Source organism: Hipposideros armiger, unplaced genomic scaffold (genome assembly GCF_001890085.2).
Source record: "Hipposideros armiger isolate ML-2016 unplaced genomic scaffold, ASM189008v1 scaffold_900, whole genome shotgun sequence".
Taxonomy (NCBI): domain Eukaryota; kingdom Metazoa; phylum Chordata; class Mammalia; order Chiroptera; family Hipposideridae; genus Hipposideros; species Hipposideros armiger.
In genome coordinates this window covers 346908-373895 of record NW_017732250.1, presented here as the reverse complement: position 1 = coordinate 373895, position 26988 = coordinate 346908, and the positions used below count along the sequence as shown (strand labels likewise).

The 26988-nt window shown below is 36.1% G+C and overlaps 1 protein-coding gene and 2 long non-coding RNA genes across 4 annotated transcripts in view; 2 read left to right on the top strand and 1 right to left on the bottom strand.

Annotated features, from left to right (window-relative positions):
* MCMDC2 (minichromosome maintenance domain containing 2) overlaps window positions 1-20848 on the top strand; it is a 29981-nt gene extending 9133 nt beyond the window's left edge. Inside the window, exons 9-15 of one of the 2 annotated variants that reach the window (XM_019630315.1) lie at window positions 1665-1870; window positions 6484-6650; window positions 7130-7309; window positions 10158-10300; window positions 13967-14076; window positions 18729-18941; window positions 19611-20848. In XM_019630315.1, coding sequence (XP_019485860.1) covers window positions 1665-1870; window positions 6484-6650; window positions 7130-7309; window positions 10158-10300; window positions 13967-14076; window positions 18729-18895 — 973 coding nt within the window. In that variant the 3' untranslated portion in view covers window positions 18896-18941; window positions 19611-20848. Of the gene's footprint in view, window positions 1-1664; window positions 1871-6483; window positions 6651-7129; window positions 7310-10157; window positions 10301-13966; window positions 14077-18728 lie in introns of both variants that reach the window. The other variant, XM_019630314.1, reaches the window with a different exon arrangement.
* A 185-nt stretch (window positions 20849-21033) lies between these two features.
* On the bottom strand, window positions 21034-23905 carry LOC109375111 (uncharacterized). Its single transcript, XR_002122511.1, has 4 exons — window positions 23788-23905; window positions 21551-21661; window positions 21217-21272; window positions 21034-21055 (listed from the first exon to the last, which is right to left on the bottom strand). It is a non-coding gene; the product is annotated as an uncharacterized LOC109375111 (long non-coding RNA).
* Window positions 23906-24028: 123 nt separating this feature from the next.
* The window catches only part of LOC109375107 (uncharacterized), a 45124-nt gene continuing 42164 nt past the window's right edge, over window positions 24029-26988 (top strand). The window contains exons 1-2 of the long non-coding RNA XR_002122510.1: window positions 24029-24157; window positions 24508-24651. This is a non-coding gene — a long non-coding RNA (uncharacterized LOC109375107). The remainder of the gene's footprint in view (window positions 24158-24507; window positions 24652-26988) is intronic.

Sequence of the window (26988 nt, the reverse complement as noted above, 5' to 3'; positions counted from 1 at the left end):
ACTGCTACAGATTGCACCAATTTAATCTTCCAGTAAGAGCATGACAGTATTTGTTTCCTCACAGCCTCACCAACACTGGGTATTATCAAACTTGAAAATTTTTCCATCTGATTGGCAGAAAATGGTATTTTATTTTAATTTGCATTTCTCTAATTGGAAATAAGTTTTAGCATTATTTATAGCTTGTTAAACACTTTTATTATTTTTCTATGAAACTCCTTGACAATTGTTCACTTTTTTTTTTAGCTGAGCCATCCTGCCATCTGTTGGCAGCTCAGGGGCAGCTCAGCTCCGGCCGGGCATTGAACCGCTGTTGCTCAGACCTCAAACTATTGAGCAAGCTCTTAACCAACTGAGCCACTCGGCTGGCCCTTTGTTCACTTTTTTATTCAGTAGTTTATTTCTTATTATTTGTGATACCACATAAATTAAGGCCTTTTTCTGTTTGTTATTAACCTTTCACTTTTCCTATGGTATTCGAGGCTTATGAGAGATTTGTTTTTCTGCTTTGTTTTTTAGGTAAAATTTACATATAGTTAAATAATCAGGCCTTAAGTATACAATTCAATGAGTTTGACAAATGCATACACTTCTATAGCCATCACCACAATAAGATATAGAACAGTTCCATCGCCTCAGAAAGTTCTTTCAGTCCCTCTTCCAATCAATTGATTTTTGTACTTTGACTTTTTGTTCTGTGAGCTTGTATCAGTATTTTTAAAAGTTCCTTGACTGATTCCAATGTGTAGCCAAGTTTGAGGCCCATTGTTCTATATAACTAGGTTCTCGGCCTGACTGCACATTAGAATCACCTAGGAGAATTTTAAAATTTATACGCATATATATGATTGTGGTCTACTCCCAGAGATTCCTGGTTTGGGGTGGGGCTTAACATTGGAATTTCAAAAAAACTCCCCAGGTAATTTCAATGTGGGTTGAGAACTACTGCTCTATAGGCTTGCAAGTTTCTTTCTAAATCTCACTCCCCCATTTTATATATCTTCAGACTAACACCCAAATTCCTTGGAATGGCACATTCACTAGACATTTTATAGCATGTACGTCTCCACACTTAAGGGATGCTGCTGCTTCCTTTTTTGTCCTGTGTCCGCTTATCACAGTTGATTACACCAGTGAGCTATTATTCCTGTGGCTAAGCTAATCATATTCCTTTCTTAGAATTTAAATTTGAGAAATGAAGAGGTCGAGGCAACTGGCAAAGAGATTGGAAAGCAAAAGATTGTATCAAGGGTTACCATGATACATAGGCCGCAGGATAGTCATGATGGGTTATTGGCAAGCCTAAATGCAAAAATTCTGAATAAACAAAAGAAAGTAATCCAGAAAAGCAGGAAAGCCCAGTTCAAAAGTCCCCTCTCTGTAGCTTTCTCTGACTTCCTTACAGGAAGAAATAATACTCTCTTATGGATGTTCTCAGAACATCATTTCAGGATTTATTATTGTGTTTTAGTTTTTTGTTTATGTCTCTTTCTAGGCTATGAGTTTTCCAAGTTAAGGACCAAGTCTCGTATATGTTTTTATCGCTAGATCAAGTGCTCAATAAATATTGAAACAAATTAAATTTGATTGTGTAGCTGTTACACATCATGATTTCTGAAAACCAAATATTAAATAATAGGAAGAATAATTTATTTTTTTCCTAGGCTTTTGAATTTTAGTATAAACCTTGTGCCCCGTGGTATACGTCATCCAGTCTCTACTGAAATATTTCCTACTCTGTCCAGAAATACGTATGGAACTGGAGCAGTTAGTATTCAAGCTGGCAGTGCTTTGCTAGCTAAAGATGGCATCTGCTTTATAGGAGACTTGGCTTCACACAAAAAAGATAAACTTGAACAGCTTCAATCAGGTAAACAATATTTTTTCAAATTAATTTTCACCTGTTTAACTTATAGTCTCATCAGTGCTGAAGATTTATTAACTGTTAATTTATTAACAGTAATATACTCATTTTAGAAATTCAGAAATTATATTAAATGACATTTCTCATTTCACCTTTATAAATGAAAACAGAAGAATTGAATGGGCAAATGTACTGTTTTAGCCTTTGCTCTCAGTTGTGCTAACACATGAGTTTGTATTGGGCCAGATTTATTTCCTTTTCTTGTCTTACTGCATTAGCTAGGACTTCCAATATGATATTGAAAAGCAGTAGTGAGAAGGGACATACTTGTCTTATTCCTGATCTTAGCAGGAAATTACTTAGCAGGTGAGTTTCTCACCATTAAGTATGCTGCCTGCAGTAGGTTTTTTTGTAGATGTTCTCTTTCAAGTTGAAGGAATTCCCCTCTATTTCTAATATACTGAGATACATATATATATAAGTTTATATATATATTTATATATAATATTATATATAAATATATATATATATATATTTAATGGGTGTTTGGTTTTATCAAATGCTTTTTCTGCCCTACTGATGTGATAATGTGATTTTTCTTCTGTAGCCTGTTGGTATTATGGATTACATTAAATAATTTTCAAATGTTGAACCTATGAACCTAGTTTGCATACCTAGAAAGAAATGCCACCTGGCTGTGGTGTATAATTATTTTCATACATTATTGGACTCAATTTGCTAGTATTTGGTTAAGGATTTCTGCATCTATGTTCGCAAGAGATATTGGTCTGTAATTTTCTTATAATGTCTGTCTGGCTTTGGTATTAAGGTATTGCTGGTTGGGCCAGATTTATAAGTAACAAAGATATGGATAGATATGGACTGAGTAAAGAACAGTCAGGGCCTTGCATTCTTGGGATACCAGCAAGAATGTGCAGCGATGATCAGTGCACATATCATATTGCTTCTCCCTATAGGAGAATGCAGAAATAGATCCAAAAATCAACAATTGATTTTTGACCATGGCACCAAAGCTTGTAAATAAGAAAACAAAAGTTTTTTTCACCAAATGATGGTGGAACATCTGGCTATATATATAGAAAAAAAATTAATATCTGCTCACCTCAACTATACACAATAATTAATTAAAGATGGATCATAATCTAAATGTAAAAACTAGAACTATAAAGCTCTAAAGGACATCATAGGAGAATATCTTCATGACCTTAGGATAGGCAAAGATTTCTTAGAACCCAGAAAGCAATAAACAGAAAAATATTGATAAATTGGACTTTATCAAAACTAAGAAGTTAGGGCCGGCCGAGTGGCGCATTGGTAATAGCTGGCTTGGGACGCCAGAGGGCCCCGGTTCGGATCCCACATATGAGGGCCAGTGACACTGCCCTCCACAGCTAAGATGCTGAACAACAGCTCAACCTGGAGCTGGGCTGCCCTGAGTCTCCGTGCCCTGAGTCTCCGGCGACGACGTAGGCTGCAACCCCTGTGGCAGTGGGTTGCCATGGGCTACTGTATGTAGCCAGCAGCCAGTGTGAGAGGCCAGCAGCCGCAGTGAGCGGCCGTCCAGAAGCCGGCGACTGATCTGCCTCGCCCAGGAAGAGCGCAATGATGGTGCCAACTTGGGCCAGTGAAGCAACGTCCTCCACAACTAGACTGAAGAACAAAAGGACAGCAACTTGTCTGTTCCTCTTCCCCCAATTCCCCAGAGCTGTTCCCATCCCCCAATTCCCTAATAAAAATCTTTAAGAAAAAAAAAAAAAGTGTGTAGGCAAAAAAAGTGACTAGGCAAGCAAATAAAAAGAAAATGATATATATTTGACTTAGGACATGCACCTAGAATATAGAAATAATTCCTACAAGTCAATAATTTATAAACAACCCAGCAAAAAAGTGGGCAAAAGACTTGAATAGTGAATTCACAAAGGAAGATATACAAAATGCAGAAAAAAACAGAAAAAATACACCATGACTTTTCTGACAACCCAGTGGAAGGAAGACAGTGGCATTCTAAGAAACACAAAGGACCAAGGAACCCCATTATATCCTTTCTTGGTTACTTCCCTGTATTTGCCAACCACTTACACTAAAAATGATGATATAGGAGGAAATGGAAAGATAAGGATTCCTTTCAGTCCTTCTTTATTCATTGGTAAGCTGGAAGTAGAGTGTATTGGGGAAATATGTGCATATCAAGCAGTAAAATACAGTTTGTGCAGCATTTCCACTACTCTGATAAGAACAGTAAGTATATACTAGCTACAGAATATTAGTGATTCTACATATGAGTTAAATGTTCATATACTGGGGATGAAAAATGTATACAAGTGGACACTTTGGTCAACGTTGCTCAAGCAATAGTTCACCATCATCAGAAGTGTCATGATACTGGTGGTAACTACTTTGAGCACCTCTTGTAATTGCAGAAGTCAAACGTGACCTATATTCATCTTTTGATATCAGTATATATTGATTATTACAGTTTTAATAGTTTTATTCTTCCTTACAATGTGTCAACATTTTTTGGCACCCTCTGTATTTATATTTAAGACTGGTATTGCACAATATAAAGATAAATGGTAAAATTCATGCCAGTAATTAAAAATTTTAATTTTAGAATGACAACTACTTCTTTCTCATTTTTTTGTTAACAGCTTTATTGAGATATAATTTGTATAACATACAATTCACCACTTAAAATGTATAGTTTACTAGTTTTTAGAATATTCACAGAGTTGTTACAACCATCACCACTGTTTATTTTCAAAACATTTTTATCACCCCAAAAGGAAACCCCATAATCAGTAGCAGTCACCTCCCAAACCCTCTCTTCCCACAGCCCCTGGCAATTTAATCTACTAAAAATAGATTTGCCTATTCTGGACATTTCTTATAAGTGGAGTCTGACAATATGTGGTCTTTTCGTGACTGGCTTCTTTTAATTAGCATAATGGTTTTGAGGTTCATCCAGGTTGTAGCACATATCATTACTTCATTCCGTTTTTAAAACTCTGATAAAATACATAAGATTTACCATTTTAACCATTTTTAAGTGTACAATTCAGTGACATTAAGTATAATCACAATGTTTTGCAAACATCATCACTATCCATTTCCAGAACTTTTTCATCATCCATAACAGAAACTCTGTACCCATTAAAAAATAAGTCCCTATTCCATATTACCGTCAGCCCCTAGTAACCACTATTCTACTTTCTCTCTGTGTGAATTTGCCTGTTCAGAGAATCTCATTCCTTTTTACGGCTGAATAATATTCCATGGTATGTATATGCCACTTAAAAAAAATTATTCATCTGCTGATGGGACATTTGGGCTTTTCCTACCTTTTGGCTATTATGAATAATGCTGCTATGAATGCTGGTGTACAAGTGTGTGTTTGAGTCTGTACTTTTAACTCTTTTGGGTGTATACCTAGAAGTGGAATTGCTGGATCATAGGGTAATTAATTCTATATTTAACTTTATGAGGAACCACCAAGCTTTTCCAAGATGAGCACAGCATTTTACACCAGTAAGGCATGGCTATTCTAATTTCTCCATATCACCCCTATTACATTTTATAAGTAATACATTTTTTTAAAAAGCTTTATATATTAATGCTCTTAGCAGTTTTCCCCTGATTTTTGAATAATAAGCCCACTTTTTAATTTTACACTAAGCCACACAAATTATGTAGCTGGCCTTGGCTACTAGAATGATAGAAATTAAAAAGATTGACAATCAGTGTTGTCAAGGATGTGGAGAAACTGGAATTCTCATATATTGTTGATGAGAATATAAAATAGTACACCATTTTACAAACTGATCTGCCAGTTTCTATAGAATTAAATATGTATTTACCTTATGACCCAAAAGGAAGCTAAACATGTATAAGAAAGACTCTGTTATCATGACTGGAGAGAAGACTAATTTAAGAAATATTTGAGAGATAGAATCCTAATAATAGGATTGAATTCATAGATTGAATGATTATAAGAGTTGAAGGAAGGATATAGAGAGAATAGGATGTTACCACATTTTTTGTTTGGGTTTTAAGTAGATAGGTGGTGATACCCTTAATTGTGAGTAATGCACACAGAGCCATTTGGGGAGGAGAAATAATAAATTTGGTTCTGTATATATTGAATTTAGATATATTTTCCCTAGTCATTGTAGTTCATATTCTCTTTCAATCTTTTCCTCATTCACTCCCACATAGCCAGCCCACTTCCTATTTTTTTTTTCATATAAAAGAACATTGCTTAATTTCAGCCTCGCTTGTAAGCCTGCACTGTATGACCAATCAATCTCCTAACCCTCTGACTATTCCACCCAGACTCTGACCGTGATTCCAGCTACATGCTTTGGACTGCTGGTTCTCATGAAGTCATGGGACATGTAAACATTCAAATATGTTTCTTGCCTTGATTTTTTTTATGGAAGATCCTCTAATTTAGCCATCCATATATTACAAAACAAACTTGTGTCTTTACTGTCTAAATTTTAGGCAGTAAAATTCTATATAATAATAATTGTTATTGATTTGTAGATATACAGACCAATATTAACTTAAATTTAACAAATGAGAAATGTTCTTTGACTTAGTTATGGAAAGCAGAAGCATCACAGTATACATCCCAGGAAAGAAGTTTGGAGATGATATTGATCAACAAATGACTTTTCCAGTTCAGTGCAGTTTTTGGTCTTTTGTTGATATGGATTCATCTTCAAGGAGAAATATGCAGAAAACTAACACTCTAATTGGTCAGATGGTAAGGTATATGTATATATTTTTGTTAGAATGTTGTTCAGAGAATTTAACCACAGATTTTAATGTTTTTGTTGTTTTTAATGTTCTGTTATTAACCCATTTCTATATTTACTTAGGTAGTAGAACTAAATAATGACAGTTTGAAAATTTGGGGTTTTTTTTTAGTCATACAAAGGAAATATCTGCTTACTAGAAATTATTGTTTGAATAGGTAGTGGGGGAGGCTTTAATGTGTAAGAAAATTGTCAATAAAGAGCATTTTTAAAAAATTGGTCACTATAAATTTCCATGCTATTCAGGAATCACTTAAATTAATAATTAATAATAACAACAAATAATTATTGTAATTACAGGTATATAATTTAATAGAATATTATAATATAAATATATGAATAATTTAAATAATTTATAATGATTTCCAAAGTGTTGATGAAAATGCTAGAGTTTAATGTTTGCCTTTTACATTTTTGTTTATTGTAGGATTGCAGTTTGATTCCAGCTAACCTTGTAGAGGCATTTGGATTATTGATTAACTGTAATGAATCATCTCCTTGCCACCCATTTCTTCCTACTGTGCAACATACTTTAAAGAAAGCCATTGATCCTGAAGAGCTGCTTTATGTAGCTTCTAAACAGTTCACAACTGAAGATTTTGAAAAGGTAATGGTAGAAAAATGATTACCAAGAATACTTGTGCTAATATGGCTCAATTTAAATAGAACTCTCTGAGCATTCAATTTTCTTTATTTTGGATTGTTTTATTCCAACTTGCTTTGAGCTTTTAGACATTTTAAGGACATTGTAGAGAAAATATTTAGGATCATAATTAAATAAAAAAACTGAATAAGGACTTGGATATTAAAATGTATCATCTAAATCATCACAGCTTAAAGAATCTCAATGAAAAGAAAGCCAAAATAGAATATTTCTACAGAAAATTATGAAGAGAAGCTGTGTAGATATACAGTTATTTACATTTTGTAGACTATTCAAAGGGGTTTCTTTTATATTAATGCCTTTAGCTTTCTGACTTTAGGGAATATCTATCATGACTCACTAACTCATTTTAATTTCCTGACATGAAAACATGTGTGGCATGTTCAGAGAACCTGAGAGTAGATGATATAAATTTAGTAATGATTTTCGTAGCTGTTAAAGGTACTCAAGTATTTACAAGTGAAGCCCTTTTAAATTAACTATTTAGAAATCTGTCCATGGTAGAGATAAAGTATCTGGGTAAGATACATAAGAGGCAGGGAATATTGGGAAGTGGGAATCCATGAGTCATTATTATTACTTTTTTTTCATACCTGCCTTCTTTGTAAGCATGGGTAAAAGGTTGAAAGGTGAGGTAAACAAAAATGAATTATGAGCATTGTTTCTTCACATAGATTAGAACAGAAAAAGAACAATATTGATAATACAATAAGGTCTTTCTGTTTGTTTTAGTATATAATAAAAAAGTAATTTGTCTCTAGGAATTCATATACTAAATATGTAGATACACTAATGAACCAGAGAAATTTTCACCTAGTTTTTCCCAGAAAAACAAACAAAAACCTGTGGGTTTATTAATTAGTCAGGCATTTACTGAATAATTATATATATGAGCCTATTTCTATTGTTTTATGTTCTCACAGAAACATAAATTTTCTTCTTTAAATAGTTTGTCATTTAACTGAGATAAAAACATAATACATGAAATAATTAAGGGACAATTTAAGTGCTAAACTGGGTGACACTGACTGTAAGTATTTTAGGATTCAGAAAGGAAGATAGCAAGTATTGGGTTGTCGGAAAAGTCATGGCGCATTTTTGCAATGAAAAACACAGAAAAAACACATGACTTTTCCAACAACCCAATAGAATGCAGGAATTGGGAAGATTTCATAGATGAGATGAGACTTTGGTTGGGACTTAAGGAAAGGTAAGAGTTAGATGACAGGAAGGATGGGCATGCTAAACAGAAACAAAAATAAAAGCAAAGGCGTAAGAGTAGAAATGAGTTTACATGGAAACTATAAGAAGACCTGACAGGAGCAAAAACTGTATGATGGCGTCATCAGAATTAGGATCTGCAAAATATACAGTAAGCCTTGAAGCTCAGGCAAAAGAGTTTATAGTTGATTTGTCAGACTAGAGAGAACAGTTGTGGACTTTACTAGGCTAGTGTAATAGTGAAAATGATATCTGCAAAAGATATATCTGTCTGTCAAACAAAACACATTTGAAGAAGTATGTTGCAGCCTGGAGCTTACTGTGCCATTGCTTATTAGGGAGCGCTCTTCTATCCATACCTGTAGAAGGGAAAAGAAAGTGGGACCAGACAGAGGAAGGAGTCGAGCTGCGATGTAGGTCCAAAGATAGCTTTGCAGGCCCCACAATGTGCCCTGGAGCTAAAGAGACCCATGGAGTTCTCCTGCTTTGAACAGAAATAGAGGGGCTTTAAAACACTCTCCCCACCTCCACCTCAGGCAGTCGTTTGATAAGGGCTGTCCTGAGGCAATCCCTGAGGAATCGACAACTGGAGGCCAGTGCGGACACCACTCCCAGTAGCTGGGGCAACAGTCCTTTCCTGAAGGGGATATAGGTGCCCCATCACTATGCCTCCATAAAGTAAAACCTGGAGAGGACTACTGATGTAATTAATAGCATTATCATCCAGTTCTCAAGGCCTGGAGGGAACTGTGGAGAGTAAGGACAATAAAGAAGACAGGACATATCCAACCCAGGATGTATCCAGATCCTTTAACAAAAAGTTATATTTAAAATATTAATGTTATAGTTAATAGCAACCTTATTATGGTTGATTTTTCGTTTTGGTTTTATGAGTTTTAAAAGCTGGAAACAACTAGGATGGTGACAAGTCTGGAAATGATGTCATTAAATAAGGACTTGAGGAACTGGAAATTACTCAGAAAGAAAAACACAAAATTCAGGAAAAGAAACAGTGATAATCATTATGCTGAAGACTTATTTTCTCCCCAAACCTTACTGAATCTCCAAGGCCCACATCCATAGTAGCTAACACAGTGCCTCCCACATTGCTAGTATTTAGTTCTGTTCTTTAAAAGGAAGAAAGGGAGGAAAGGAGGACAAGCTCTAGAGCCAGTGAGGGAAAGTTATGAGGAAATAAACTGTCAAAGAATTAAAGCTATTCAAAAGGAAAAGAGCTCCGAGGAAAGCCTTTCTCTTCCACTGAAAGGCTCTGAGCGAGTCTTTATTCCACTGGAAGCAAAGCCTTGATAGTTATTCCAATATATTTCACAGAACATTTCTGCACCAAGAGGGGAAAGAAATTATTAGGGGTAAACTTTTAATATTTTTACAAGCATAAGACTGATTTAAAATGTTCAGTGACCTTGAGGTGGCTACAGATACGTAATCAATTTTGATATAAATAAAATAGGCAAACTTAAAAATAAAATGACAATATACTTTGGATTTTTATAATGTAGATTCTATAATAAAGTTTGAATCGCTTCAATTTTTCACACTTTTATTTTAGCTGCTGGCTTTTGCAAAGAATTTGAATGTAGAATTCAGCTTGGAGGCAGAAAGAATAATTCATGGCTATTATCTAGCAAGTCGCAGAATCAGAACAGATTCTGTATGTGGATCAAAATTGTCAGCATCTGCATTAAAATATTTGTAGGTATTCAATGTAAAAATTTAAAGCCGGTATGAACTTTTAAATGATATGTTTAATTAACTTACTTATCTGTTTCATTTATTTCTTTGATTGCTGGTTGGTTGGTTTAGAATTTACCTTGTTCCAAAATAATTTAAGGTGACTTAACAACTATTTTTGTTATATTGTTACATCATTTGAAACTGCAATGATTTGTTTTCACTAAATTAATTTTTTTTGGACCTTCTGTATAAGATGTATCTGAGAAAATTGCACTGATTTCAAATGTAAATGATTGGGGTTTTTTTAATGTGGCTGTTTACATTTGTGGGGAGGAAGAAATTCTCCTTTATCCTTTTTGGTTTTTCTGGCTGGTCTAATCATTAAGATGATGTAAAACAGATTAACAAGAGAAAATAACCAATTTAATTACATGTGTATATATGGGAACCCCACATACATGAGAGAGTCGGAGACCCCACCTACATAAGAGGTTCAGGGACGGAAAGTTAAAATGGGTATGTGTGGGATTCTGAGCTAAGAAAGAGGTAAGGTGCCTTGGAGCTTCAGAGGGTGGAAGGTCATTCACAGGACAGTAAGAAGAGCAGATGTTCAGTAATTAGATGTTTGCCCTGTCCTATAAATAGGTCATAAAAAGTTATCCCCGGTAAGAACTCTTATTATGGGCCAGGCCCCAAATTTAAATTCTTTAAGAGAGAGGTAGAGGTTTCTTGTGAGCTCGCAGGGTCTCAACTGCCTTCAGCTCAAAATAATCCAACATGCCAAAATAGTGTATCTTGGGGAGGCCTGTTCTGAATCCCTTCACATTCCAGGTATTTTGTAAGGAAACTAGAAAAAATTCTTCTTAAATACAGTCTTCCTTATACTTGTAAATAACTTTAATAGACTCATCTATTATTGTTCCTTGAAAGGTATTTTTAATTTTTTTTTTTCAAAAATTTTTTTTTCAGCTGAGCCATCATCCTGCCACCTGTTGGCAGCTCAGAGGCAGCTCAGCTTCAGCCGGGCATCGAACTGCTGTTGCTCAGAGCTCAAACTCTTGCGCGAGCTCTTAACCAACTGAGCCACTCGGCCGGCCTGAAAAGTATTTTTAAAAACTAATTTTTATTATCAAAGTGAAGTGTGGACATAATAAAAGAGAAGTCTAAAATAATGAGTAAAGTGTCCTCATAACCCTACCCATTTCTATCCCATTCCCATCACTGTTAACAGTTTTTGTGTATCCTTCCAGAAATTATCCATTCAAATACTAGCATATACAAATATGTAATTTAAATATATTATATATAGGACTCATTCATTTGAATGCTATATATTTAGATGGATGTTATTTAAACATTATATAAATATATATTATAATGTATAAATATATATTCATATAGATAGATATTCTCTTTTTGCCCAAATGGAATCATGCATGGTATACTTATTACACTATCACACTATCAGCACATGAAGAATTACCTCATTCTGTTCTAATAGCTGCACTACAGTTTTATTGTGTTATGATGTCACTATACCATGACAGAGCCCCCTACTGATAGACCATTACTTCATTTGACATAGACTAATGTATACTCTCAAACAAATTATAAAGTAGGACCAGGAGTAAAGTAATCCATTAAATAAATAAATATCTTCTTATAACTGCAATATATTATAAAATAAGACAAGTGAATGACTGGAAGGAAATGTCAAGTATAGGTCTATAAGAAATAAATATGTTTAGTTAATTTCTCAACTGTATATTTATCTTCATAGAGCTGAAAAAAATGCTAAAGGTAATATAAGGTAGAATCAACTGTGATGTTTTACCATGGTAAATAGAATTGTATAATGCTTTCCATTTTCTGAAGTAATATTTAAAATACTCAAATCAATACTCAAAGCTTAAAAGCTTTGAAAGTCCTATTTTCTCATAATGTTTTTTGCTGTAGTAAAAAGATATTTTTATTTAAACTCACATAGCCTCAGTTTACATTTGACTATATTGATCAAAAAATAAAGCAGAGTTAAGTTTAATATGTTAACTCTACTTTTTCCCATTGTAGAAATAAACATTAGAGGTGCAGATGGGGTTTATGAAATAGCAAAGTAAATGAACCCCTACTCAGAAGAGTCATAAACCTTGAATTTCTCCCCTATTTCTATAGATCCTACCTAATAACACCATGCCTGCTTTGCTAAAGAAGTGGAGCTGAACAACACTCTCTTTTCTTTTCCTGAAAGGCTAAATACATATTTTGTCCTGGTCAACATTTTTAGAAGGAGGATGGGTGAGACATCAGGAACATGATAATCAAATTTGTAAATAACTCTGGAGAGATCATCACAAGTTCAAATGATGATCTTAATCTAACAAGATTAACAGGATAAATGTAATATTCTCAATTAGGTCCCAAGCTTCCGAGTACAAGCATGAATGGATGGGAAAGGGTGATGTGGCTTAATATGAAAAAAACTTGCGATTTCATTCTTTTTATGCTTAATATGAGTAAACAATATAACGTTGTTAATGATACTGTGATTTGGGGTTGCATTAATAGAATATAGTATCACAAGTAGAAAATGCTAGTTCTGTCTCTACTCTGCTGGTCAAATCTCACCTGTAGTACTGTAACTGACAAAGAATATTAACCAAATCTGGTCTCCAGGAGAGTAGCTAGGATGATGAGGGGCCTGAACATTATGTCTTATGACATATTAAAGGAAATAGGAATATTTATCTTGGAGAAAAGAAAACATGGGGCAACTAGAAAAGATGTCTTTGAATATTTGAAGAGCTGTCACATTTCAAAAGTATTAAGCTTGTTCTGTAATCTCAGAAGATAGAACTAGGGACCAGTGGGTGGAAGTTGCAGTGAAACCAATTTATATAATCTTTTTGAGTGAGTACCAAAATTTTCAGTTGCCTTATTTGAAATCACAGAAATCCTGTGAATTATTATTATCCCCATCTTATAACTGAGCTTCAAAAATATCTCAAAAATTAAATAATGTATACAAAGTCACACAGCTAGCGAATTCTAGACAACCTCGTTTTTCTGACTCCCAAGTCCAGCAATCATTCAAGTACATTACATATGCCTAAGGGAGATTTTTCAGGTAATCAAAGGCAGTTTAAAAAAATAAAGGAGTGGTTTGTTTCATGATTCCTAGTGAATCCTAAGAAAAGTTCAAAAGAGACTAGACAATAATTAGCCTGGGATGTTGTAGAGAAAATTCAGTTACCTGATGGGAGTTTGAATTTTGATCTGAAAGATCTCTTCTAACACTGAAATTTGAAGATTCTGTGAGGACTTCAGATGAAGAACTGGAAGAAAATACCAAGGATGTGTCTATAAGAGACACTTTGTTAGGTTAATTTTCCCAGCTGTGTATTTATCTGAACAGAACTCGAGTAGGGAGGGTATAGAATAATAAAGATAAGCCAGGGTGGAAACGAACACTTTGATAATAAGGCAGTATACTTGCTTGCTCTGGAAAAGTTTCATTTGGTAGGGAAAAAATGCTTTGAAAAGAAACAAAAATTTTTTTTGAAAGTTAAGACTATACTGATCTTTAAGGTATGGCTTATATTTGCATATGTCTTGGTTTGTTCCTGCCAAAATATATTATCTTTATAATATCAACATATTTTGATTGGTATCAATTTTCTTTTTTAGAGTTTCCCTATCTGAAGCCCATGCTCGACTGAGCTTAAGGAATAAAGTTATTAAAGAAGATGCACTAATTGCAGCCTTATTATTTGAAACATCTCTCACATTGAAATATGGTAATCTTTTAAATTATTCATGACTACAAATAATTATATTCAAACATAAATATTTTTAGTCTGTTAAATTGTTATATGTATTTTAAATATTATTTTCAAGAACAATAAATTTCTATCAGTTAAGGCCTGTTTTAATTTGAACATTTACTAATTATTTATAGTATTATCGTCTGATATTCCTTATTGTGCATGATTATTTCTATATGCAAACTTTTGCAATTTAAAGATTATTCTAGAAAAAAAACTACTTAATACATGAAATGATTTTAAATTTATCTTCCTCTTAAAATAACATGCAGCATTTAATTGTCATTCAGTCCCCCCGAGTGGAGTTAGGTGCAGAGCCAAAGAAAATATGGTCATCTTGCATGACCACCTTCTCCAAATTGCTTGTTATAATATTATGACTATAACATTTAATTATTTGAAATGAATGAATTTATTATGGTTTTGCTAATAAAAACATAAGAGTTCTTAATGTAAGAGTGAAGAGAGCTATTCTCACAAAGTTCTTTGATGAATTAGATGAGACATTAATTTTGATGAGATATACCATGCTTCAAAACAAACTTTAGTTCCAACCCTGGGACTTAGAGGATGTTTTAACACAGACTTTTCTGTGTGTATATATTTAGTGCTTAAATTTGCTTTAAATTCAATTTATATTGTAATAACTTTTTGCAAAGATCTGTTAGAACATTAGAACTTAGTTCTATAATTATCTAAATCAGGCTTCCTAACCTAGGATTCATGGATACCTAAGAGTCCTTAGGGGCTTGTGAATCCCTAAATTATATGTAAATTTGCACATGTATGTGCTTTATACCACTTTCCTTAGGAAGATGAATCATGACTCCTGGAAAGAAGTTAATTATCATCCTGAATTAGCTTTATTTACCAAAAGAGGAAAACCTGGTTCCCAACCAATACTAAGTAAGAGGAAGGATATATAAATATTTTTATTTTTAATTTGCTTTATCTTTACATTCTTCCTTTTTTTAGTTAAGACATATTTGATAAAATCTAATACACATTATGTACAGTAAAGAAAAAAATGCTCCAATTTTACTGTGATATGCCATCAAAATTGTTAAGTCACAACTAGGTTTCAATAAGAAGACAAAAATGGGTGTCTGAATTTAAAAACTATGGTATTATAAGTATTCCTGTGGTAGACTTTGGCTTTTTTCACTTGGTAACTATTTTGTCAAGACTTTTTTTGAAGCATTTAATAAAGGGTTTGTTGAGGAAAATAAAACTATGTGAAGGTTTTTTTTTCCTTTAGTTACTTTTTGTTTTGTAATACATTTCAGTTAGGTATATTGATTTTTAAGTCTTAAGCAAGACAATGTTAAGAGCTCCTTAAGTGTTACTTTAAATAGTGCAGGAAAATCATCCCTACTCAGGGATATTTTTCTTGTATGCAAATTAAATGAATTAGAGTTAGAAGTTGGGAAAGCTGGGAAAGGGAGGAATTAAGGAAAACTGAGGTTTCTGCCTTGAGAAACTGTCGGTGCCATTTACTAAGACTGGGAAGAAAGAGAAAAGTGGTAGGAGAAAAATCAAATTATAGATACAAGTTTGAGATGTCATACAGAGATATCAGTAGGTAGATATAAGAATCTGGAGTCTAGAAGAGAGTTCTAACCTAGAAATAGAATTTAGGAATCATCAGCACAGAGATGCCCAAAGCCACAGAATGGATGAAATCATCTAGAGACTATACAGAGAACTTGAGGACCGCCCTTGAGGAATTTTGAAATGGGGTCTAGGAGAAGGAACTAACAAAGGAGACTGAGAAGCAGCAGCTAGGATGTAGAAAGAAAATCAAGTGTAGTGTTACAGAAGCCGAGGAGGAGCGTTTCAAGGGAGCAGAGTGGTCAGCTGGATCATGTGCTGCTGAGAGTTTGAGTACAATTAGATTTGGCAGTCTAGAGAGGGAGGCGGTCATGATCAGAGCTAATTCAATGGCGCGGGGATTTGGGCGGGTTAGCAAGTGAGGATACGGAGATAGCATTCATAGACAACTTTGAGATGTTTGACTATGAACATGAGGAAAGAAATAGGGTATTAGCTGGAGAAGGATGTGTGGTCCAGGGTGGGATTTTTCTTTTTAAAATAATAGATCATATGATGGGCAATAGAGAGTAAACTAATGATACCAGAGAAAGAGGGGAAGATGAAAGGAGTGAAGTCCTTAAAAAGGTGAGAGGGGATAGGAACCAGAACGCATGTGAAGGTATTGGCCTCTAATAGAAAAGTCACTCCATTTCATAGGAGGGAAAACAATGGATACAGAATCAGGTAGGTCTGTAGATTTGGTTATATACTCTACACAAGGTCGTCAGATAAAAATGAAAGGTCTGAGAAGAATGGAATATAATTGTCACTATGGAGGACAGAAGAGCAAGTGTGCTAGAGAAACTCAGCAAGGTTGTCAGGCAGTGCAAGTGCCCATCTGAGGTTTCTGTGACTCATTTGAAGTGGAACCAAGAAATGCCAATGACATGTGATTTTCTGCCCCGCAGCCTGAGTGCAGGCACCAAGTAAATGGTTGGGTTTGTACCGAGTTGAGGTTTTGATAGGTGAGTGTGGCAGAGTGTTGCAGAGGGGCAAGGGAGTGTGTGTGTGTGTGTGTGTGGGGGGGACTATCAAGGGAGGGTCTCAAATTGGTTAAAAGAGGCAAGTGAATTGAAGGAAGCAGATTGGAGGTCTCTCAGTTAGAAGCCCCGGAAGCTGGAAGCAGAGGAGGCGCAGGACATTTGAACTCATGGCTTTGAAGTAAGCTTCTGGTAATATCAGTTTCCTGTGACCTTAAGAATATGCGGTGGAAGTAGAGGGGGAAAGGTCAGGACACAGGGAAGTCAGGAGTTACATGAGCCATTAACGTGGAAATTGCTAAATGGTAGGTATTAGGGAAGAGATGAAGATTGTGAGCCAAGGGCTGAGAGCTGGCTGTTGACTTCACTGTGGAAGGGAAAGGGTGATAAAGCCCAGGAGCCATTGGGCATCAAGGGAAAAAAGATTTTTATCGAGGAAAACGGGCAAGAATGGTCTGGAAGCATCAAAGGGGCAGCGAATAGGCACGGACTCTTGTGATAGTAAGGTATGTGCGGTATTGGAGAAAAAGCAGCTTCACTTTAGAAAGCCACAAGGAAAGCAGTGTTCGCAGGGACAGCAGGTTTCAGGTAAGGAAAAGCAGTGAAGGAAGCAGTCACGGAAGTCCGAGGCTATGAAAGTGTCTGCTAATGACAGGCAGCTCTCAGAAGGTAGGTGCTGTCTGCTTGGCTAGCAGCTGTACTCCCAGCCAGACACGTTTAGGTGCTCATTCAGTGAATCAATCCAGGAAACAGAGTTTAAGAGCTTAATTCCTACAGCAATAGTCAAAGGTTTTGATTTTTTAAATTTTGTTTATCCATTCATCCATCAGTGGACACTCAGGTTGCTTTCTACCTTTGGCTACTGTGAATAATGTTGCTATGAATATAAATGTACAAATACCCCTTTGAGACCTTGCTTTCCATTCTTTTTGGTATATACTCAGAAGGAAATTGCTGGATTATGTAGTAATTGTTTAATTATACTGTTTTCTATAAGGATTGCACTCTTTTACATCCCCACCAACAGCACACAAAGGCCCCAAGTTCTCCATATCTTTGCCAACTTATTTTGTTTTGCTTTGCTTTTGATAATAACCATCTTTATGGATGTGAGGTGGTCTCATTGTGGCTTGATTTACATTTTTCTAATATTAGTGATGTTGAGCATCTTTTCAAGTGCTTACTGGCCATTTGTATATCTTTAGAGAAATGTCTACTCAGGTGAAAAGGGTTGCCTTTTCACTCTGTTGATTGTATCTTTTGATGCACACAACTGTTATTTTGATATGGTCTAATTTATCTCTTTTATTTTGTTGCCTGTGCTTTTGGTGTTATGGCCTAAAAATCACTGCCAAGTCCAATGTCATGAAGCTTTCCCCCAGTGTTTTCTCCTAAGGGTTTTATAGTTCTAGTTCTTACATTTAGGTCTTTGATCCATTGAATTAATTTTTATATACGATGTAAGGGAAGGGGCCAATTTCATGGTTTTGCATGTGGATATTGTTTTCCCAGAACCATTTGTTGTAAAGACGGTCCTTTCCCGGTAATGGTCTTGGCACCCTTGTCAAAAATCATTTAACCATATATTTGAGGGGTTATTACCAGGCCCCTATTCTATTTGCATAGGTTGTATGTGTCGTTATGTCAGTGGTTATTGAGGTGTTCAATGATCTTTATCCTCCATCAACTTAACCTTTACCAAATGTTTCCCTACCTTTCAATACCTCCTCCCCTCTACTTCTTCCACCCCCTTACATCACTATTCAGCTTCAAAATTGTAATGACTATTTCAATAGATAGCAAATTTCTGTAGTTTCCAAACTTTAAAATTTAAACCTCAACATATTTCCATTGACCCTGGTACCAGTTTGTGCATTTACTGAAACTGTTTCCAGCTCTCTCTCAAAAAAAGTCAGAATGATTATTGAAATACTTTAATAGGTAAGAGCTTACTTTTAAAACTTTCACTAGGGTCTTTTGTTGAAAATGTGATTTCATATTTAGCATTTTAAAGAGTATTTCTCATTTATACTTCTTTCCTTCTTCACTTAGGGGCCACTGTATTTTGTGTTGCTCCAAATGCAGTATTTCCATTTGAACTGTATAATGAAGAATATTTAGAGCAAAGGGATATCTATCTGACTCAGTGCCAACAACAGCTCCTCCAGTTTATTGCCACATATGGACCCGGGACAACTATTTTCACTAGCGATGAATAGGCAATCTGCGGAAAATTTTCTTCGTTCCTATTTCAGCAGCGGAAAAGTGAGTAGATTATGAAGTACTGCCATCTTAAATATAAAATGGTCTCTTCAAATTAATTCCTAATGGAGTAAGATCAATCCAAATCTCAAAGCCAGTAGCAGTTAACTTAAAACTTAGGAGAACCCTATTAAACTCTGGTTAGCCCAGTATAACAGTAGTCAACAGATCACAATATGCATATATGTTGCAAGCTAAGTAAAAAAAAAAAAAAAAAAGTAACTTGTGTAGTTTCCTCAGTTCGTCACAAGATGGCAACAGCACTGTGAGTCCTACAAATTAAACCATTTTTTCTTGCACTTGTGAACTTGACAAATCCATGGATAACAATTTATATGACCAAAAGCCTCAAATTTAAGGACTTTTAATGCTTTAATATATTGACATTACCATTATATAAATGTTTTGGAAGCCCTAATTATAGTCAGGAAAAGCCTTGAAATTTTTTTTATAAGCGAGGTGAAACAAAAAACTTACATCAAGGACAAAATGTTCATCAAATCAAGGAGCAATAATTAGCTCTTTAAATCTAGCTGGTTACAAGGAAGGCACCAAAAGGCAAATAAACCAACTTGCAAACCCAGTCTTCACTTTTGGAGGGAAGATACTTGGCTCTGAAAAGGGATACCATGAAAAAATACTTATGAAATCTCCAAATCCTTTTTTTTCCAGAACTTTAATGATTTAAAAAGTAATCACAGAATTGCCACCTGACTAACCAAGATACTACCATGCACCGATTCTATCTAAATTGTTAGTTCAAGAAGCTTCTTAAACATGAGGTGGAGAGTTCCCTCTGCAGGACTTTGACAAGTCACAATTTCCTAGTCATTCAAGAGCATTTACTGAATTATCCAGCAGTGGACTAGTGTTTCCAGAAGGCAGATTTTAAAAAACCAAAGTACATACTATTGCATACTGTTAAGACCTTATTTTGTGGTTTCTATTGTGGAATTTCCTGGTTCTCTATGCAAAGCATTTCTATTTTATACTAGGATCCATAAAATGACCTCCATTTTACAACTGTAGTGTTATGGCTCTGATGATAAGGACTATCAAATACTGGGGGATGATGTCAGTGGTTTTCAAATGTTGCCTCCGATGCAGTGTATGTTCTTCATTTTAGTTTACCTTCCCCTATTAAAATTATAACCCTGATAAAAAGAATGTCTTCAACCAGATAGGAATTCACATAAATTCTCAAGTTCTGGACATAAGTGATTATCCAGTCTCTCTTTTCCTTGAAACAGTTATTACTTGTACTAGGACTAGCATTCCTTTTTTGTTCACAAAGGTAAAAGTAAACTAATAAAACTTGTAGGCACCAGGCAAAACCTCTATTTGTAAAGGGGCAATTCATTTATGGAGGTGGTGATTCCACCTAGTGTTCCCCCTTTAGGGGAATACTTTCCAAGACCAGTGGATGCCTGGGAAAGCACGGTCAGTAACAAACCCTACAGTTTTTCCTATACATAAACTGGGCAGAGTAAGACTTAACACTAAAATTATAATACATTGTAATAATGGTTATATGAATACAAGCATTTACCATGAGACTAGCCATCCATGTACAGCAATGGATACACTGGACAAAAAGATGGTTCGTGCTACTTAGGACAGTGCACAAAACTTATTTCTGGATTTTTTCATTTAATATTCTCAGACTATGGGTAACAAACTGTGGATGGGAGGGGAGACTACTGTACTATTTTTCAGGCCTAACAGCAGATTCTGAAGGGGAGGTCAGCATTCGCTGCAATGATTAGGGCCTCTCCAGAAATCCTCCAAGGCAAAAAAGGGCATGCTAGAAATGTCTACTCAGCTGCCTGACACCTCAGAGAATCACTATACACAAAGGAGCTAGCCATTAATGAGACTGCACTATCCCTCAAGTATGTTAAAACTAAGTCTCGCTAGCGGCTGAGAATGGAGCTGTTCAACAATTAGATGTATTTTTAAAAAGATTTTATTGCTCAGCAATTATAAATATTCAAACATGTTATTTTCTATATAATTTATTGTGATCAATGTTAAAATATTAAATTTTCATCATTTGCTCAAATTCATGCCTTCTTGACCAGTTCTTCCTTTTTCCTTCCAAATGTTACATGCCACCTCTGGAAAAAAATCAGAAACCAACAGTGAAAACCCTTCTGTACTCAAACACAAAGGAAATCATTCCACTAACACTAACAACTAACATACAAATGCAACAGGAAATGGCTTATCAGATACTTTTGAATTGTCAACATGTAGTTGCCTGATAAATCATACTTACCCTGAAGCAATGACTTTAAACCACAGCTAAGGACTTGAACATTCATCTGCAGCTACCTATATGATAAAAAAGAACATATCACTATTTTAGTAAAAATACTGAATTATAGTTCAATAATTCACATAATTTCAATATAGATTACTGGCATCTCAGTCTTAAAATTTCTTCAAAGAAACCCTCAGCTGGGTAAACGGCAAAAAGTATAAATTTAAGTCATCATTGTGCCAGTTATTAAACCTACCAAAACAAAACGTATTAAACATTTTAGGTACTGTTTTTCAAGAATATGTAAAAAACAAACAAACAAAAACACACAATTTTAACATTTTGGTACCTTGTTACAGGCAGTTGAGTTCCTAGCAGTTCAGTCATCCTGTGTTAAATTCTTGGAAAACATACATCATGACAACCTTCATTCATCTTCAACTCATAGGCCCTGTTGCACCTGGAAATCAAATATTTCATTGTGAATTTTTATTTGTACTTGTACGTATTTGCTTGTCATCTTTTACGTAGAAATGGTCCAGTAAGTTTTTTCATTCTCCTCAGGAATTATAAACAACCATACTTGCTAGCAATCTTCCTGACTCCTAACCAATTTCTTAATAAAAACATCAAGACCATATATATAATGGAGTAATTTTCTGTTAACACATTTCTAATGGACAATAAAAATGTACTTGCTGCTTAATTCTACTTGTTTTTAGTTAAAAACTGCCAACCCCAAATTTAAAATACCTACAGTGATTTGAGAATGTGTTAGTCCTTTGATTAGGCCCTAATTCCATAAGTGATCTTTCCAAGCTGGAAATGAATTCATTAGCATGTGCAGGAAAAATGGTGGATAGGTCTTTATGATGTTCCTTACTGTGGCAGTATTGATTTTAAGACATGATGGTCCTAATGAGTATCCAGCCATTGCCTTTTCTGTCTCAGAGCCTGACAAGGATGAGATATGAGCCAGGTTAAAGGTTAGAGATACAAAACCAAGTGTGCAGACCTCCAAACTAAGAGCATTACAACGGCGAATCTAATAGTTTTAGAGCAGACACACATTTTGTTGGCATCATTACTGGACATAGTCCTGTAGAATTAAGTCCCAAGCTGCCTGAAAGCACACTTAGGTAACTGCAAAGGGCATGGCCCAGGCCACCAATCATGTCCTACAGGAGGATAAATCATTGAACCAGACAGCTACTGAAAATGATTTATGAAGACATCAAAAATGTTGGGCCTTGCAAAACAATTTATCATTTTCAAGTCTTGAAATATTTCACATAATCAATATTAGAAACAGACTGTTATGAATAATTCCAACTTGGAAAATTTCAGTTTAATATGATTAATGGGAAATACTGAGAATTGCATGCACAATCCCATTTGTGTTAAAGCCTAAAACTAGGAAAAAAATATTTAGGGATACATATGTATAATAAAATTGTTATCCATCCCACTCCCCTCAAAAAACCAAGAGACTGGACACAAAATCCAGGTTGGCACCTCAGATGGAAGGCAAGGGAAGCAAACCGACACTATGCTATTGGTATTATTATCCCAGCTATTAAACGGATTGGTATTTATTATCCTGCAGTACTTACAAGCAGTATCAATATATTTATCAAACATTTAGTTTGTACATAGGATTCAAGCCACTTAGGTCTCAAAACTAAGGATTTTAATACCAAATATAAACTACTTTAAGCCATCGTATTTGCCCTGTTAAGATTGTTTTGGATGAACCAATGTAATTCAAACTTAGGGAGAGAAAAAACCCAGACTATTACTAAGTCTCATCGAATATTCATTTATAACGTTTTTTAATAGGTAACACGTTCTTCTGGTCCACCAGCTGTTGACCAGTTCGTTTTATGTCCAAAAATACACGTTTCCATGTAAACACCAAGCACCTGAGAGTGTATACAGCAGGAGTTCACGGCCTAAGGGCCTCTGAACAGGACACATCGTCTTCCAACTGCAATACCGCGTCTTTAGGGCCCATTTACAAAGCAAGATCCAGAACAAATGCCGACACGAGTTCTACTTTGCCGAGGCCAAAACTGTTAGTCAAGCGCGGTTAACAATTTTAAAATTAAACACAAAATACAGTTAAGGCTGTCTTAAAATCTGAGAATCCCTTCCCAATTTATAAAATGCTCCCTTACCAAGGACGAGTCGCCCATTTAAAGGACCCGTCACCCTACAGGCCGCGGGGGGTGGAGCACGAGGCCACCGTCCGCCCTTCCAGCCGCCGCGGAACGAACCTTATCAGAGGCCCTTCGTTCGTTTCTGAGCTGAGAACAGTCGAAACCGACGTTTACTCAGGGCCAGCTAACACTCGCAGGTGGTGACTCACAAAATGCGACTGAGCTGATGGCGCGGAGAAAGCCGCACCGACCGGGGGGGGGGGGGGGGGGAGGAAGGCTGCGGCCGGGAAAATGGACGGAGGCCACCGGATCGAAGGCCTCGGGCGCGGGACCCAGAAGGCGGGGAGGGTTCCGAGGCGGGCGGGGGCTCCGGCACGGAGTCGGGTTCCCAGCAGAGAGAATGAACTAAGGCTGCGGGGACTCCCACCTTGAATAGCCCGGCGACCGGCCCCCGGGCGCTGCCGCCCAAGCCACACGGGCCGCCTGGCTGGTGGTGTCTGCATCGGCTTCTTACGTCGGTGACCAGGCGGAAAAGAAAGCCTTGAGGCCGCTGAGGGCTCTTAAGCGCTGCGGGTATGGCCCCGCCCCTTCCGGGACATGGCCCCGCCCCTGCAAGCGGAAGGAAGCAGGGGGAGCGCGGGGGAGCGCGGTGGGAGGGCGTGGCCTGGGTCCTCGCCTTCCTGGGCCTCTGGGCCCGGGTGGTATGCCAAACCTCAAGTTTATATTGGAGTGGCTTTTGGAACTTCCGTAGAGGTTTTCGAGGCTCATGAGGACCTCACCTAGAGCTAATTCACTGAGTATGTAAATGATTAATCTACCAGCTAGTTATGTATCCAAGCGAGCAAACGGTGCTCCCCATTCCGAGTATGTTGTATTTGCTTGGTCTTCTGGTCCAGTGCTTAAAGAACTGGTGGTATTGAACATCCCAGTTTAGAGTAAGGGTATCTGGTATTGACCCCTTCACACATACAGAAGAATCAGTTACCATAAAAAAAAAACCTTATTTTTTCCCTGTGTTACACTGACAGCTACTGTTAGTATTTTATTAATAGTAGTTGAGGGTTAAAAAAAGCATTCGTAAAGCAGTCACCTGACTTGTTTATGACCATGGAATTTGCTGTTGATTTTCGTGCTTTGTGTTTTACAGGCAATACCTTGCTTTATTGTGCTTTGCTTTATTGCGGGCATCAGATGTGTTTTTTACAAAAGGAAGGCAAGACCCTCCACCAGCAAAAAGAGTAGGAGTGACTTTATTGCATTGGTCTGGAACCCAATTCGCAATACCTCTGAGGTATGGCTGTATTACTGCTGTTTCTCTCTATTATTATATATTGCGTCCTCGCTGCAAAGCATGAGGCTTAGTGCTGCAGAAGACAGGTTGATGATCTTGTTGCCAGAAAGAATACATATGAAAGCATATAATTAAACAGTTGCATCAATAAAAGACACATCATCTCTCCTTTAAAAATTGGACGGCTAAGAAAATCTAGTACAAAATATACGAGTATGCCTTAAAGAAACCTGGTATGAAAATCTAAACCTAGCAATACAAATTGTGATTCTACTCACTTTACCAAAGGATTCCTCTGTATATAAAGTTTTTGCTGAATGCTTTATAGGGGTTTAAAATTCTTTGAGGCCCCCAGTGGACGCTGTTTCTTCTGTCAAGTAGTGGCTTAAGCCTCAGCCTCCCATCACAGACTCCTGGGTGAATATTAGTTTTACAACCTAATTTGGCAGCTTGGGCAGCCACCCCCACCAGACCTTTGCCTACAACTGGGTGGGCAGGTGTGGGAGCCTCCATTACTGAAAGGTGTAGAGGAGGGTTAGAAAATTAGTTCTCATTTCCTTAAATGGAATCATACAGCACTTACTGTTTTTGGTCTGGCTTCTTTCACTCAGCATAATTGTTTTGAGATTCATCCATGTTGTTGTGTGTAACAACAGTTAATTCTTTTTTACTGCTGAATAGTATTCCCATATAGGAATATACTACAATTCGTTTATCCATTGATCCATTGATGGATATTTGGATTGTTTTCAGTGCTCCGCTTTTACAAATAAAGCTGCTATGAATATTCATACATAAGTCTTTGTATGGACATGTGCTTTTATTTCTCTTGGTAAACACCCAAGAAAGGAATGGCATGGTAGGTGTATGTTTAACTTGTAAGAAACTGCCAAACTGTTTTCCAAAGTGAATGTACCCTTTTATTCAGCAGTGCTTGAATGTTCCAGCCATTTCACCTTCTTGCCAATACTTTGTATGGTCAATCCTTTGTAAATTTTAGACATTCAAATAGGCGTGTGGTAGTATTTCATTGTGCTTTTAATTTGCCTTTTGCTAAAGGATAATGAACATCTTTTTACATGCTTATTTGTTATCTGAATATCTTCTTTGATGATATTCTATTCAAATCTTTTGCCCATTTAAGAAATTGAGTTGTTAGTGTTCTTAAAATTGAATTTTGAGGGTTCTTTATATACCTGGGATACAGATTCTTCATCAGATTACATTTGCAAATATTTTCTCCCAGTCTGTATTTTTTCTTTTTTCTTTTAACAGTGTCATTCAAAGAGAAGTTCTTCATTTTGATGAAATCCAATTTGTCAGGTTTTTTTTTCTTATATGTATTTGACTTTGGGTGTTATGTCTGAGAAACTACTTAACTCAAACTTATGGAAAATCGTTTTTCTTCCCTAACCATAGACCTATTCAGTTATCTATCTGAAGAATAAATATGTCCTTTTCAGGGTCATAAAACATTCAACTAGGGTCATCAAATGACTGTTTCTATCAAAGATGCACTTTGAATCCCTCACTATCTATGTCTATATGGATTATGTCTAAATTTTGTCCAAATTCAGTAAGCCCCCTTAACATTGAAAGAGTCATCCTAAACTAGGCCCTCAAAAACCTCATAACTATCCTGCCTTTGCCCTCCCCATTCTGAGATGCTATTAACACTATATCAGGTATAGCATATTAACAAATTCCTGTAATCTTAATAATCATTTTTGTATTTTTTAAAACTAAGCACAATGAAGTACTTTTTTAAATCCCTTTTGGATTATAAATGTATAGGGAGAAAGGGCCATGAGAAATTTAATGCAATAAACAAACATATGTGTATGTACACACACACACACAGAGAGACACACACACACACACTGTCAAGGCAGTGGTCCCCCTTACTTCCCTTGTCCCTCTTTCCTTTACAAGTTTTGTGATAATAAACTTGGCTTTACTTTACCAACAGGTTATTTTGTTGGTCTTTTCAGGGACTCAGCAGTCACAACAGTCAAAACAAAACAAACAAAAAAGATAATATAAAACTCATAGAAGAAAACACAGGGGAATGTCTTCATCATATTGATTTAGCAATGATTTCTTGGGTATGACTGACACCAAGAGCACAGGCAATAAAAGAAAAAAATAGATAAATTAGACTTCACCAAAATTAAAACTTTTGCGCATCAAAAGACACTATCAAGGGGCCAGCCGAGTGGCGTGATGGTTAAGAACTGGCTTGGGGCGCCAGGGGGCCCCAGTTCGGATCCCACATATGAGGGCCAGTGACACTGCCCTCCACAGCTAAGATGCTGAACAGCTCAACCTGGAGCTGGG